Source organism: Mesoplodon densirostris, chromosome X (genome assembly GCF_025265405.1).
Source record: "Mesoplodon densirostris isolate mMesDen1 chromosome X, mMesDen1 primary haplotype, whole genome shotgun sequence".
NCBI classification, from domain to species: domain Eukaryota; kingdom Metazoa; phylum Chordata; class Mammalia; order Artiodactyla; family Ziphiidae; genus Mesoplodon; species Mesoplodon densirostris.
This window is the reverse complement of record NC_082681.1, coordinates 119,143,120-119,157,861: the sequence shown is the minus strand read 5'-3', so window position 1 is coordinate 119,157,861 and position 14,742 is coordinate 119,143,120. Positions and strand designations below refer to the sequence as shown.

At 40.7% G+C, this 14,742-nt stretch overlaps 1 protein-coding gene across 1 annotated transcript in view; it reads left to right on the top strand.

Annotated features, from left to right (window-relative positions):
* Positions 1-14,436, top strand: part of PHEX (phosphate regulating endopeptidase X-linked) — a 197,259-nt gene extending 182,823 nt beyond the window's left edge. The window contains exons 19-22 of the mRNA XM_060087064.1: positions 5,109-5,174; positions 6,224-6,328; positions 10,851-10,927; positions 13,969-14,436. Coding sequence (XP_059943047.1) covers positions 5,109-5,174; positions 6,224-6,328; positions 10,851-10,927; positions 13,969-14,071 — 351 coding nt within the window. The 3' untranslated portion in view covers positions 14,072-14,436. The remainder of the gene's footprint in view (positions 1-5,108; positions 5,175-6,223; positions 6,329-10,850; positions 10,928-13,968) is intronic.
* The last annotated feature ends 306 nt before the right edge of the window (positions 14,437-14,742 follow it).

The window sequence follows — 14,742 nt, the reverse complement described above, 5'->3', positions numbered from 1 at the left end:
ATTGTTGGTAGGTATAGATCTGCATGAAGATCTTCCTCTAAAATGCACATGCAAACTGTGTCCTCCTAATTCATCTAGTCAAGGGCACAACACCTAAGAGAAGCAGGGGACCACACAGAACTGCAGTAGGTCAGTGTATTTACACGTAGTTTCCCCAGAGTGTCTTGGTCTGTTAGTCAGGCCCGTGCTCCATCCTAACACCTTGGGCTGGGAAAGCACCTGAAACCTCACTATGCCTCAAGTCTATTATACTGGGGTTTATTTCACCATTCCAGAAGAATTTAGGTCACAGTCCGTGCACTTTTAAAGGGAACGTTTATGAACACTGAGCCAGTTCTCCTGGTTCTGAAAGCGTATACAGCACCAGGGAGACCATCCCTTATCCAGGAGGAGAAACCAGACTCTGTATCCTTGAATAGTATCTCTAGCTCCTTTATCAGTGTCCTGGAAAGCCATTTCTCTGCCCATATATTTTAAAAACATCTACAACTGTGTCATGGGAAGACCTAAAACGGGTGCTTCTGTGTATCTGTTTTCAGTTCAGGGGTTATCACATTGTGAAAATCCATCTAGAATATATGTTGCTTCAAGAAAAGCAAAGGGTTCTTCCCAGATGATGATTGAGAAGCTAATAAAAAAAGTGGTGCCAGGTACCACAACAGTAACAGAACACTGCTGTTTTCTGGGGTTTTGTTTTTTGCCTTTTTTTTTTTTTTCAATAGCATGTGCTAGATGTCTCTATAATTTTGTTCAGATGACTGTAGAACCTGGATAAGCTGTTGCTGCTACTGATGCATAACATACTACTATTGGTCTTTTATATAAATCTATCTATCTATACCTCTCTCTATATATACACACATATATATAATTTGAATATTTGGAAACTTTAGCTGTGCTGTCAACTTTGGAGAAAGTATCCCAGTTGTACCGTGTTGGGTTGGCATTATATAGAAATTAACAGCCATATTGGTCTAGAAACATTAAATATAATTTTTCCATTTGGACAGGGGTAACACACTGTATTAAGTTTGTAAGGTCTTATCTGCATGGGTTTGATTACAGAAACTAGCAAAGTACCTCTAAAATTTAAAAAAAAGCATAAGGGAGGGATTCTAGAGTCAGACACAGCTCCAAATTTTGGTTCAACCAGTTGCAGGGTGTAAATTTTTTTTGAACTTGGGCAAGTTATTTAACATTCCTGTGTCTGAGAGTCTTCATCTGTGAAATGGGCAGCTATTTTTTGTTTGTTAGTTTTTTTGTTTGTTTGCGGTACGCGGGCCTCTCACTGTTGTGGCCTCTCCTGTTGCGGAGCACAGGCTATGGACGCGCAGGCTCAGCGGCCATGGCTCACGGGCCCAGCCGCTCCGCGGCATGTGGGATCCTCCTGGACCGGGGCACAAACCCGTGTCCCCTGCATCGGCAGGCGGACTCTCAACCACTGTGCCACCAGGGAAGCCCTGGGCAGCTATTTTTGAACTCGTTAGTTTGTCTTAAGAATTAAATGACTGAGATAATGTAAAGCACCGGCATGATGCCTGCTATGCAATAAGTGCTCAATAAATTGTAGTTAATATTCCTAATACTTTGTGACATACTCATAGGTATGCCATGCCAGGAGAGAACAATACAATAGGGGCTAAAAAACCAAAAAACAATAGAAGAGCAGTTTTCTTGGAGGAAGGGAAATGCATATTTCCTGGTGATTATTATTTGCAGGCATGGGAGTTAGACTTTACACTTAATTGAAACATATTTAATCCTCATACTGGTTCTGAGAGGTGTGCATATTACTCCCTGTTTTACATATGAGGAAACTGAGGCTCAGAGTGATTAAAACCCATGGTAGAATCTACATTAGAGCTTAGATTAGTATGACTCCAACATCACTACTCTTCCCCCCATATCACGCTCGTGTTCTCTTATTTGAAGTTCATTTTAAACCTGGGTGATGTATTGGGCGGAGACTATTCTACAACATCCATTTTGGCCAAAGTGTCAGATACTGAAACTGAATTCTGACAAACGTGTACCTTTGCAACAAGGACGATAGAAAGGGCATGCCTGTCTCAGCATAAATCCATCCAACCATCGGAAAACAGCTTCAGTCTCATTCCCCAAGGAGAGGGGGTGGCTTCCTTTGTGGATATAAAGGGCCATGCTTTATTTTTCTGGCTCCATTTGTGGAGGCCAATCCTCTGTACCTGAACCATTATTTGCGTTGGACTGGGGGGAGCTCCAATGGAGCATCGGAGAAACGGGCTGTTAGCAGCTGTTGAGTCCTGAGAGGCAAACCTAGGGCCATGGGGCTTCCCTGGTGGTGCAGTGGTTAAGAATCTGCCTGCCAATGCAGGGGACACGGGTTCCAGCCCTGGTCCAGGAAGATCCCACATGCCACCGTGCAACTAAGCCCGTGTGCCACAACTACCGAGCCTGCGCTCGAGCCCGCGAGCCACAACTACTGAGCCTGTGTGCCACAACTACTGAAGCCCGCGCACCTAGAGCCCATGCTCTGCAACAAGAGAAGCCACTACAATGAGAAGCCCGTGCACCACAATGAAGAGTAGCCCCCACTCGCTGCAACCAGAGAAAAGCCTGCGTGCAGCAACAAAGACCCAACGCAGCCAAAAACAAAATTAATTAATTAAATAAATAAATAACCCAAAACAGAAACATAATTCTCAACTTTAAAGAAAAATACTGATGAAAAAGAAAAAATACTGAAAAAAAAATATCTAGGGCCATATGGTCTACTGAGGTGGTCCAGAGTGGGAGGGGCCTGAGGTGTGAAGCTAGTCCTCAAACCTCTAAAAGAAAAGCTTAGGGGAACAAGGAAGGAGATTAAATTTGAGCATGAGTGGTTATAAACAGAAGCACTAGAGTCAAGAGGGGTTAAGACTTGAGAAGGTAAACTATTATGGAGCAAAGGCTCTGGACAGAGACTGCTTGGGTTCAAATCCTTGTGAAATATGGGCAGTTCAGTTAATCACTCTTAGGTCAGGTCCATTAGAAGCAGAGCCCAAGATAGGGGTTTCTTAGATAAAAAGGTTCATTGCAGAAGTAGTTTCAGGAGAAACCTGTAAGGTGTCAAGGAAGACCTGTTGGTTTCAGAAGTTTAGCCTCAGTCTGATCCCATAGAGGATTCTGGAGCATGAATTGCATCACAGAAATGGTTCAGCCTGGGATAAGGGGCTGGGCTATTCTAACTGCACATCAGTCAGTTACTGAGAGGTGGGGGTATCACCTCCCAGCAAGCTCCAGGTGAGGGGATTCCCCTAAGCTAAGCTTAATCTTCCTGAGCCACTAGCAGTTGCAGGACTGGGTTCACAGTCCTGGTAGAAAAGGGGGTCTGGTGCAGCACCAATGACATCTGCGACACGCTCTCAGCTTTAGACTCCTCATTTGTTAGGCAAGGACGGTGATAATAGCACTTACCTCACAGGAGTGTAATAAAAGAAAGAAGGTATGTAAAGCAGGAGTGGTAACTTTTGGGGACTGAAGCTAGGAGGATCCTGGGTGATTACAGAGATTAATGCTTTCTGAAGATTAGTTTTTATTCATTGGTATTGCTTGATACCTGGGGGATTGGGCTAGCTTAAAAATAAAGAGTTGGTAGCATCTGTGGCTTGAAAGTTTAGAACAATGTGTATTAGTTTCCTGTTGCTGCTATAACAAATCACCACAAACTTAGTGACTTGAAACAACACAAATTTATTATTTTACAGTTCTGTATTTCTGACTGAGGTCTCAGTGAGCTAAAGTCAAGGTGTCACCAGGGCTGCTTTCCTTTCTAGCTGCTGTAGGAGAGAATCTCTTTCCTTGCCTTTTCTAGCTTTTAGAGACTGCCCACATTCTTTGACTCCTGGCCCCTTTCTTCTTCAAAGCCAGCAATGACTGGTCAAGTCTCCTCACGTTGCATCACTCTGACACACTCACTCTCCTAACTTCCTTTTCCTCTATTTGTACAGACCCTTGTAATTACATTGAACTCACCTGGATAATGTAGGCTAATGTCTCCAGCTCAGGATCCTTAATTTAATCATATTTTAAATGTCCCTTTTGCCACATAAAGTAATATTTTCACAGCAATTTTTTATGACATAGACATCTTTATTATTATAGGGCATTATTTTGTCTCTGATGCAGGGATTGGCAAACTTTTTCTGTAAAGGGCCAGGTAGTAAATAATTTAGGCTTTGTGAGTTGTAAGGTCTCTGTTGCAACTACTCAACTCTGCCACTGTAGGAAGGAAACAGCCACAGACAATACGTACTTGAATGAATGTGCCTGTGTTCAAATAAAACTTGAATTATGGACACTGAAATTTGAACTTTGTATAATTTTCACATGCCACAAGATATTATCCTTCTTTCTATTTTCTCCCCAATTGTTGAAAAATGTTAAATCCAGGCTTACCTTGCAGCCTGTAGAAAAACAAGCAGGAGGTTGGATTTTGGCTTGTGGGCCATCTTGGTTTAGAATATTTTTTTGTCCTAGCCTATTTAAGGGTTTTAGAAACAATCTTCAAATGTTTGGAAGAATTTCTTCACTGTGCTTGGCTGGTTGTCATACATATTGCAAACCTTGACCTTGTGGTCTGCACTACTTCTATTGGATTTTTGTTCCCCATGAGAACTATCCTCTTTTTAATTTTTCATGGAATTTGCTGAAGGTAAAATGGTAATGGTTGGTCTTAAAACCTTGCTCCTGTGTGGATGGTAGATTTTTGGAAACATAAAGCACACTGAAAAGAATGCTCAAATTAGGTGAGTTAACCAGAGAAAGTAATCTGTATGTTGATATTTCTATTTTTTCCCCACTTAACCAGAGTCACTCAGAATATGTTAACGTTTTATTAGAGCTGGCTAAATTGGTGAGAATAGAGAGGTGCGTGAGAAAGAAAGTGTAGCATAATAAAACAGAAATTATGTTCAGGAGCACCTTGCTGGGGTTAGTTTGCCATCTCACAATATGTTATGACTACCTCTGATTTATTGAATGCACTTTTCTCTTTAAAATATGGCACTTTCTCTTGCTATCATATTTATGCCTCTTGCTGAATGACAGTTGGCCGTCAAACACTCTTTGTTTCTTTTTCTTTTTGTTAGGTGAAGGGGAAGAGGACCCTGGGAGAAAATATTGCCGATAATGGAGGTCTGCGACAAGCGTTTAGGGTACGCACTGCAACATTTGCTGTGATTTTAAAAATTAAACTATAAAATACCGTACGGGTGCACCTCAATTTACACCACAGACATTTTCTTGAGGAGTTAGAGTTCTGTAAATTCTGTGAATTTCTGTAAATTGAATTATATTTCCCCATTGACTCTATTATATTCTATTATACGAATCGAGCTGCATTTCTTTCTTTTTGCTTTTTGGGGAGTAAAGTCACACTAAAAGTAATATTTGTTATTAAGAATCATGTATTTAAAGGATAGTTTTCAGAAGGTACATTCAGTGTAATGTTAAAACATGCTACAGAAATCTCAGGGCTAGGTTCATAGGCGTTTTCTTGAGTACAGTCTCTGTAGCCCTCCTTATAATTTTCTCTTAAAATACCAAACTTGTCAATTACGGTCAGAGGCTAGGGGTTCTCATATAGCGGGCCAGGTCAGAGTCCATAATAATGCTTTCATTATCCACTGGTCCATGGTTAAACAAAACACATAAGCAGCAAGATAAGATAAGAGCATGATGTAGAAAGACATTCATAAAGCTAAATGCATTCAGTGTAAAGACCAAGCTGTTATTCTGAGGTTATATCTGTCCTCTATTCTAGTTAAAATATACTTTATTTTATAAAATGATGATGATTGAAGATTATAGTTTTCCCTCTTACCTGGCAAAATTTTAAAAAATTGCCCATAGATTGGCCCCTAAATTTATTTCCATACGGCTTGCCATTGTGTTAGATTTGTTTGTTCCCTGGTAGGAATACAAAGAAAAGCTTTTTTGGGGAAGGGGGCGTTATTTAACACGTGCCCACTTTGGCCCAGCTACTTTGGTATCTGTTGAGTGAAAGGTCTTTTTGCAGGTGAACCTGCTTCACTGTTAAGCAATACACCGTTGACTTGCATTTCCAGGTGTTGGTCTTCTTAAAGGAAAACTTGATAGGCTACATTTTGCACATGGTGGAGGATATATTTAATATCTCTGCACTGGCTGAGAAAAGAGAAAAGCCATTATTGCAGCAGATCATCTCTTCTACTTCTCTCCCCAGGCTTACAGGAAATGGATAAATGACAAGAGGCAGGGGGTTGAGGAGCCTCTCCTACCCGGCATTGAATTCACCAACAGCCAGCTTTTCTTCCTGAGTTATGCTCAAGTGAGTAAGACCAAGGAAGGGGCATCAAAGATGAGATGTGGGACTTTGGCTTGCTCTCTAGATCAAAGGGTTGGCATAATGGCATAACTTTGGTTTCAGCTGAAATCTTATCTTGCTGCTTATTTTCTGGACAAATATCACCTTCATATTCTATGGGACATAATTAATTAACTGATTGAATCAAGGTTTATTGGTATTTTTTATCCAGTGGGTTACCAGCCTTGCGGTAACTCCCTTGATTTTTAGTATATCCTGACTTCTTAATGTATTTGATACTATTTGTAACCATTTCTAGTGACTCGTTCTTTGGCTTTCTTGGCCCTGTGGTTTCCTGCATTTCTCCTCCTTCACTTCATTTGCTGACTTTGCCCCACCACTCTCAACCTGTGGGGGACCCTCAAGGCTATGTTCCCAACTGCCAAATGAACATGTGAAGACAACTAGAGCTGAAAACAACAACAACAAAGGCAAGGAGAGTCATGTCACCCTTTTGTGAGTTTGATGGGCTCTCTGAGCAGAAATGGAAAGATGTGCCCTAAATAAGGCACAATTCTGAGTTCGAGTATCTGGCCAATGAGCCAAGTGCCAGTTGTTCTTTGTTATTTGGTTATTGCACTGATTTATGTCACAATATGTAGGCCTCATTTTCAAACAAGTCTGGGATGGGTTGATGACGGTTCTGATGCATGGCCTCACAGTGGGCAAATCTGTATATGTATGCTCAAAACTAGGCAAAAGTTTTCATCAGTACAACTTTCTGTTCCTCTTTTCGTTCACTCCTCAGTAAGCTCATTCATTTCCACGTCTTCTTCGGTTGATTCTGGCTAAAGAATTCTCATCTGTCTGGGGTCTTTATTTCTTAAAGCTGACATGACAACACTAAGTAAATGATCATTTATCAACCTGACATCAGCAAAAGTGGAGTCAACAACAAAGTGACTTTCCTTTTTAGTTTTCTCACTTCTATCAACACACCCTCACCCTCAGTCTTTGGGTCTTCCTGGTTAGGAAACCTGGATTCTTAGGTCTTATTTGATTTACCTATCCTCATTTTTATGACATGTGTCCCAAAAGCTGATGTTTCATCCTTTTAACTGCTCTTCAGATTCAGCCTCCCTTTCTCCCCATTACCCTATTTCGTCATCTGTAGACTGTCGGCCTCGATCTCATCTACTCTGGATTATCCCAACAGCGTTATGGCATGTTTTCCTGACTTCGGCATCTTTCTACCACTGTCTGTCTTACATGCCACTGAAATAGCATTTTTATTTCATTACTGACCTGCCGAAGGAACTGCAGTGGCTCCCAAGTGCCCACCACATTGAGACCGAACACCTTTCAAAGTTCTCCTCAGTCTTATCCAACTCTACCCAGCCAGCTCTAAATTCCCAGAGCTCCACCGGACTCACACTTAGCCGGCAGGTGTCCTCACTTCCACCGCACAGTGTTATGCTCATTATTGTCTCTGTGGTTTTGCTTTTGCTTTTCCTTCTACAAAGTGACGACCCCCTTTGTACTCCTCCCCCTCAGATTATTCAGTTCCATCTTTACCTTCAGGATCCATGTCAAGTTCCACCTCCTCCACATCTTCCACAAACTTCCCCAAGGACTCCAGTTCTCATTAAAAAGAAATCTCCGGGCCTCCCTGGTGGCGCAAGTGGTTGAGAGTCCGCCTGCCGATGCAGGGGATACGGGTTCGTGCCCCGGTCTGGGAGGATCCCATATGCCGCGGGGCGGCTGGGCCCGTGAGCCATGGCCGCTGAGCCTGCGCGTCCGGAGCCTGCGTGTCCGGAGCCTGTGCTCCGCAATGGGGGAGGCCACAACAGTGAGAGGCCCGCATACCGCAAAAAAAAAAAAAAAAAAAAAGAAATCTCCAACTCCTTTGCACTTATCTTCATTACCATGCAGTTGAATACTTAATTGTTATCAAAATGTAAAAGACTTTTACTTTTATCTTCATAGCTAGTGCATCTTCATACACTTCTTATTTGTCTCCATAGCATCTAGCAAAGAGGCTGGGTATATTGAAGACGCTTGACATTTTTAGATAAATTGCTTGAGAACACTGAGATTAACACAGTTCAACTAAGGAGACTTTCTTTTGGGTTAGTACTGGGTCACATGTCTAAAATAAGAACACAGATATAGTTAGAACTTTCTAGAGCAGGGATTCGCAAACTAGAACCCGTGAGCCATATGTTGCCTGCTGTCTATTTTTGTAAATAATGTTTTATTGGAAAACAGCCATGCTCTATACTTTACACATTGTCTGTGGCTGTTTTTGTGCTACAGTGGCAGAGTTGAGTAGTTAAAACAGAGACTTATGATCTGCAAAGCCTAAAATATTTATTATCTGTCCTTTACAGAAAATGTTTCCTGTCCTCTACTCTAGAGGACAAAGTACAAGGTCTGTCAGTTCTTATTTAGGTTCTTACTTACTAACTTAAGGTCTATCTTAGTAGATGAAGTAAATTAACTGATATCAATGTTACAGTCATAGTTTTGAAATGTCTCCAAATAAAATTTCAAACTATGTATGACTTACTTTAAAGAGATTAAGAAAAAAATGACAAGATATTTTATATTACTAATGAGAAATTTATCTTGGAGCTTTTCCTACTAGCGGATTGAGGAGATTTTCAACCTTTTGTACATTGAAATAAGTCTGCTTATAAGGAGTAAAATTTTTTTCTCTCCTGAGAAGATACTAGGAAAACAGTAAGAACAAAAATGTGTTTTTAGAAATCTCATAAATGATATATGAAGCAAAGACAATACTATATAAGAATGTAAGAGGAAATAACATATGAAAAAGTGAGGTAAAATTGTGAGAAACAACTTCACCTTAGCTAGCTTCTGAGGAAGTTAAGTGCTCCCACTACAAAAAGATCTTCAAAGTCAAATTCAGAACCACAGTGACGGATGGTTTATCTTCATCAAAAGCAATAAAGCAATAGCATTGTATCACCTTTGCTGCTTCCTGTATCCCTGTAGTTTCTGTGACCTGTCAGTTTTTCCTCAGATATTCTTCTTATCCTTCTTCTCTCTCTTCTCATTGCTACTTATTTGGTAGACATTCATTGGGAACCTTCCTGGGGCCCATAAATAATCTTCAAACTAGTCTCTCATTTCCTCCTACTACTATACCCCTGCCAGATAAATCTTTTAAAAAAATATATTTTTATCACCTTTGTGCTCAAAACCAACGTTTAAATATAGTCTAAACACTGTAGCCTCTTGCTCAGGACTTCAGAAATCTGGCCCTATCCTCACCCTCCCCTGGTCTCCCATTGCTGCCCACTATGCACCACACAGTCCAGCCAAGCTGACTGTCTTGCTTTTTCTTCTCTCAGACATGTCTTTGTTTCCATTTTCTCCTCCACTTGGAATTCCCCCCATCATATTCATGTTTCCTAGTTCTATTCATACTTCAAGCTATATCATATTTCAAGACACAGTTCAAATCAGGATTAAGTAGGTGAGGGTACACGAGCCGACAGTGCAAGGAAAAGTTTTTTCTTATTCATGCTCCATGTCCAGCATGGGTCAGCAGTGGGGCTCTGCTCGTAGTTACTACTCAAGGACCTGGGTTTTGGAGTCTTTATCTCCACATGTGCTTCCGTGGTCACCACAGGAGTAGGGAAGAAATAGGAGGAAATGTGCACTGGCCCTTAATTGTAGCATCTTAAATTGTTCTTTTTTTTTTTTTTTTTTTTTTTTTTTTTGCGGTATGCGGGCCTCTCACTGTTGTGGCCTCTCCCGTTGCGGAGCACAGGCTCCGGATGCGCAGGCTCAGCGGCCATGGCTCACGGGCCCAGCCGCTCCGCGGCATATGGGATCCTCCCAGACCGGGGCACGAACCCGTATCCCCTGCATCGGCAGGCGGACTCTCAACCACTTGCGCCACCAGGGAGGCCCTTAAATTGTTCTTAATACTCTTAAAACTTCTGCCAGATTTTTAAAGCTTCTGCCAGGAAGTGACATATATCACTTCTGCTCACATTTCATTGGTCAGAGCAAGTCATACAGCCATGCCAAACTTCAAAGGAGATGGAGCAGTGTCCTCCTATCCAAGGCCTGAACAAGGATGAAGCAAACAAAGCACCCAGGGTGCAAAATACTTACTTCTCATGACCATATTCAATAATGGATGATTGATTCATTTTATTGATTCAGACGAATGTGGTTAAATTTGATAAGGGCTATTCCAAGCATTATGTTAACTGAATGAACACATTGGTTGATTCCTGGACACAAATGCTATTCTCTTGATTTAAAGCATTTGTTTGGAAACCTCTCTTAATTTACTCAAATTCTGGAAGTATTCACAATGATAAAACTTTCTACTCTGGGGATTGGAATAATAGATGTTACTACTGGTGAAGGTTTTATCTGATCTACTAAAACTGCTTGTCATCCGTTGAGTCTAAAGTTACTCTTCAGTATAATTTAGAGCAGTTAAGGCAGTAGAAAATGTGTAATTGAAATGGAAACATAATTATCGGGATGTTTTCTCTTCTAGGTGAGGTGCAATTCCTACAGACCAGAAGCTGCCCGAGAACAAATCCAAGTTGGTGCTCACAGCCCCCCTCAGTTTAGGTAAGCAGGCACATGGGTGACACTAGTTTGTTTTTTTTTTTTTTTTCAGTACGCGGGCCTCTCACTGTTGTGGCCTCTCCCGTTGCGGAGCACAGGCTCCGGACACGTAGGCTCAGCGGCCATGGCTCACGGGCCTAGCTGCTCCGCGGCATGTGGGATCTTCCTGGACCGGGGCACGAACCCGTGTCCCCTGCATCGGCAGGCGGACTCTCAACCACTGCGCCACCAGGGAAGCCCTTGTGACACTAGTTTTTAACTGTGCATCTCCATCTTCTCCCCTACCCAGCCATCCCAGGGCTCTAAAATAGGTGATCTGATCAAAGCCTGCATTGTGAACAGTGATAGCTCCATTTCACAGACCAAAAAACAAAAAAATCTGGCCAAACAGAAACTAAGCATCTTTTCTTTAATTAGTAGGAAGCTGGTTTAGTTAGCATTCTCTCACCTAAATTTCTGTAGTAGGCTTTTGTACACACCTCTAGTATCAAGAGATCTATGAGATTGTACAAGACTCCAAAGGTAATTTAGAATCCAAATCATAGCTTTAATATTAATCCCCATTTATTATCTTCCAATTTTTGAAAGGCAGCAATCCATGGGTGCCCTGAGCACACCACAGGTGCTCAGTAAACTGGCATGTTTGATTTATCCAACTGCCTACTTTTTAGAAACATGGGCCAAAAAAGTCTCTTTTCTTAGATAAGGATGAGATCTTATGCACTGTGGCTTAAAACACCTAGAGCTCTGGTTTAATTTGTGTTGTAGAATATCCTATTTAATGCCTCTTGTTCTTTCATGCAGCCAACCAACAGACATGAATGAGTGCCCACTTTCTGAATAGCTCTGAACACCAAGGAGGATATATGGTGATATTTAGCTATTGTAATTCATATCTGGAGGCAAAAGCTCTACATTTTGGCTTTTAGTTTGAGTCATATTTTGAAACAATTGCTTATATATGAAGGGAAAAGAATTATGAATTACAATCTTATTTAATTGTCAGAATGTATAAAATATTAAGTAAACATAAAATTAAGGTTAATATTACTTAACCCATGCTAGGTTTCTAGCATTGTTTGAGGGAAATTTTCTATAGTAGGGGACAGAGTTATAATAGTAAATGCAAGGAAACGTAATAATTTGTATTTATTTGTTCTTTGCTTAGAACATATTACATCTGGATATCTTTATATTTAATGTTTAAATGAATCCATTAGCATATTGCAGGAAAGTCATCTAAATTTTCTCCTATGTTTTAAAGTCTTATTCCCAAAGCCTTGCCTTAGAAATGCTTCAGAAATTGACTATAAATTACCCAATAGCATAAAAATCTAATCATTGTGTTAGAAATTCTCCCCCACTGGGCTAAACTGTCAAGAATGCTGACAGTCTCTAATGGACTAAAATTTGATTCCACTGACAAATGGTGCAGATGAAACCACACAGTGGATTAATTACTCAACAGATAAGTTTTTAAAAACTAATTTCCTTTTACTAACTAGTTGCCTGTAATGTTGGATTTTAGCTGATAATATGCAGAGTATACTTACTGATTGTCAGCTAAATTCTATCCTTAACACTTTCCCAGGGTGAATCATACTATGAAACCTGCATCCCTCCCCATACATCCCAGCTAAAACACAAGAGATTATGGGGATTCGGGGATACAGGCCATTATATTCATTCAAATGCCCATAGGGAACAAAGTCATTAGGGAAGAAACAGTCAGTGACCGAGAATACTGTCTCTAGTCAGCCTTTTGAACATGCAGTTGAATAAGAAATAGATGAGGGGGGAGGTTTTTTCCTGGCTTGTTAGTGATCTCTGCGGTAACTGTAGATATTGAGTGCAGCAGAAATCACACAATGGAAATAGCACTTCCAAAAGGCAGTTAGAATCAAAGTGCTGAGTAGGAATCCGCAGTCTTTACTGCAGTCAGGGAACTTGCAAGAACACCAGATTTTGGAGCTAACTCCAGTAAAGCATTACTCATCAATAACAGCTAGACACCGTTCATTAGTTTACGGTTGCATAAACCAAATTCTAGGTAAATATGAGCCTTCAAACATAATAGGAGTTTATACAAAGTGTTTTTGTAGATTGAAAGAGTTCTTTAAAGATAATTTAGGGACTTCCCTGGTGGTCCAGTGGCTAAGACTCCGTGCTCCCAATGCAGTGGGCCTGGGTTTGATCCCTGGTCAGGGAGCTAGCTCCCACGTGCCGCAGCTAAGAGTTCGCATGTGACAACTAAAGATCCCGCATGCTGCAACTAAAGATCCTGCACGCAGCAGTGAAGATCCCGTGTGCTGTAACTAAGACCCTGAGCAGCCAAATAAATAAATAAATAAATAAATAAATAAGATTTTTTTTAAAAAAGGTAATTTAAAGATAGCAACAACCTGGATGGATCTTAACAGACATAATACTGAATGAAAGAAGTCAGAGGCAAAAGAGTGCATACTATGTGATCCACTCATGTGAAGTTAAAAAACAGGCAGAACTAATCTATGGTCAGACAAGTAGTTATGCTTGGAGCTGCTACTGTTAGGGCACACAAGGGAGCCTTCTAGGTGCTGGAAATATCCCATGTCTTGATGTGGGTGGTAGTAGCGTGGGTGTATACGTGTGAACTCGATGAGCTTTACATTTTCAATGCGTATACTCTCCATCAGTTATATCTTCCTTAGAAAGTTAAATTCAAAAATAGTTAGAAAAGCTAAGTATTGGTAAATCTTCTAGTTTGTAGGAATTTGTAAATTTATAGGAATGTACGACCCTATATACAATTTATAGGAATTGTAGATCCTACAGTTTATAGAAATTTGAAGATATTTGGAAGATTCATAGCATTTGTCTGGTTCTAGTCTCGGCTCTGTTAATTTCTTTGGAAATTTACTTAACCATTTTGGGTTTCAGTTATCTCCCTGTAAACAGATTAAATGAATGCAACATTATATCAAGCAATATATTGATACAGTTTTATCCAAAACCTGTTGATTTGTAAGAATTAAATGACATGGACTTTGACATATCTTTTTCAGGGTCAATGGTGCAGTTAGCAACTTTGAAGAATTCCAGAAGGCTTTTAACTGTCCATCCAATTCCACGATGAACAGAGGCACGGACTCCTGCCGACTCTGGTAGCTGGGCTGTTGGTTTATGCCATCCTGAGAGAGTTGTGCAGTGCTCATCACCTACTGCTTTAGGCCTGTGTTCCCCTGAGGATGTTTATTTTTGATGCATCTTCATTACTTGGGTATTGCTTAGATCTAAACAGTATCTATTCAGAGTTGTAAGGCTTAAAAAAATGGAATACAAAAAATCGAATCAAGTATGTTTCTTTAGAAAACCGAACCAACAAAAATAAGTCCCTAGGCTGCTTTTGTTAAAATGCTGTCTGCTGAATTGTTGCTATTGTCCATTTTAGTGTGTAAGCCACAGCTAAGTGGTCCATATCATTTTAATCTACAGCTTTGCAGGGGCCCTAAGTAGAACGTATCCAGAAGAAAATTCAGCCTATTACACTTGCAACCCTCAGTGATGTGGACATGTGCGAGGATACCTGGGAGGTCTTTCTGCACTGTGGAGCGCACTGTGAGATTTCACGCATCGTCATTACATAGCATTGATTAACTCTAAGGTAGTTAGATTAGAAATATGTTGAATTCTCATTTTACAATATTTAATGAAGTTCTTGCCTTCAGCTTTGGAGTCTATTGGCATGAAAACGTGCCTCACAGCTTGTATCTGGTGTAGCTTATTGCCCTGTTCAAGTCAGCATGAGCAAAGCTGGCAGAAAGGCTGCTTGGTAAAGG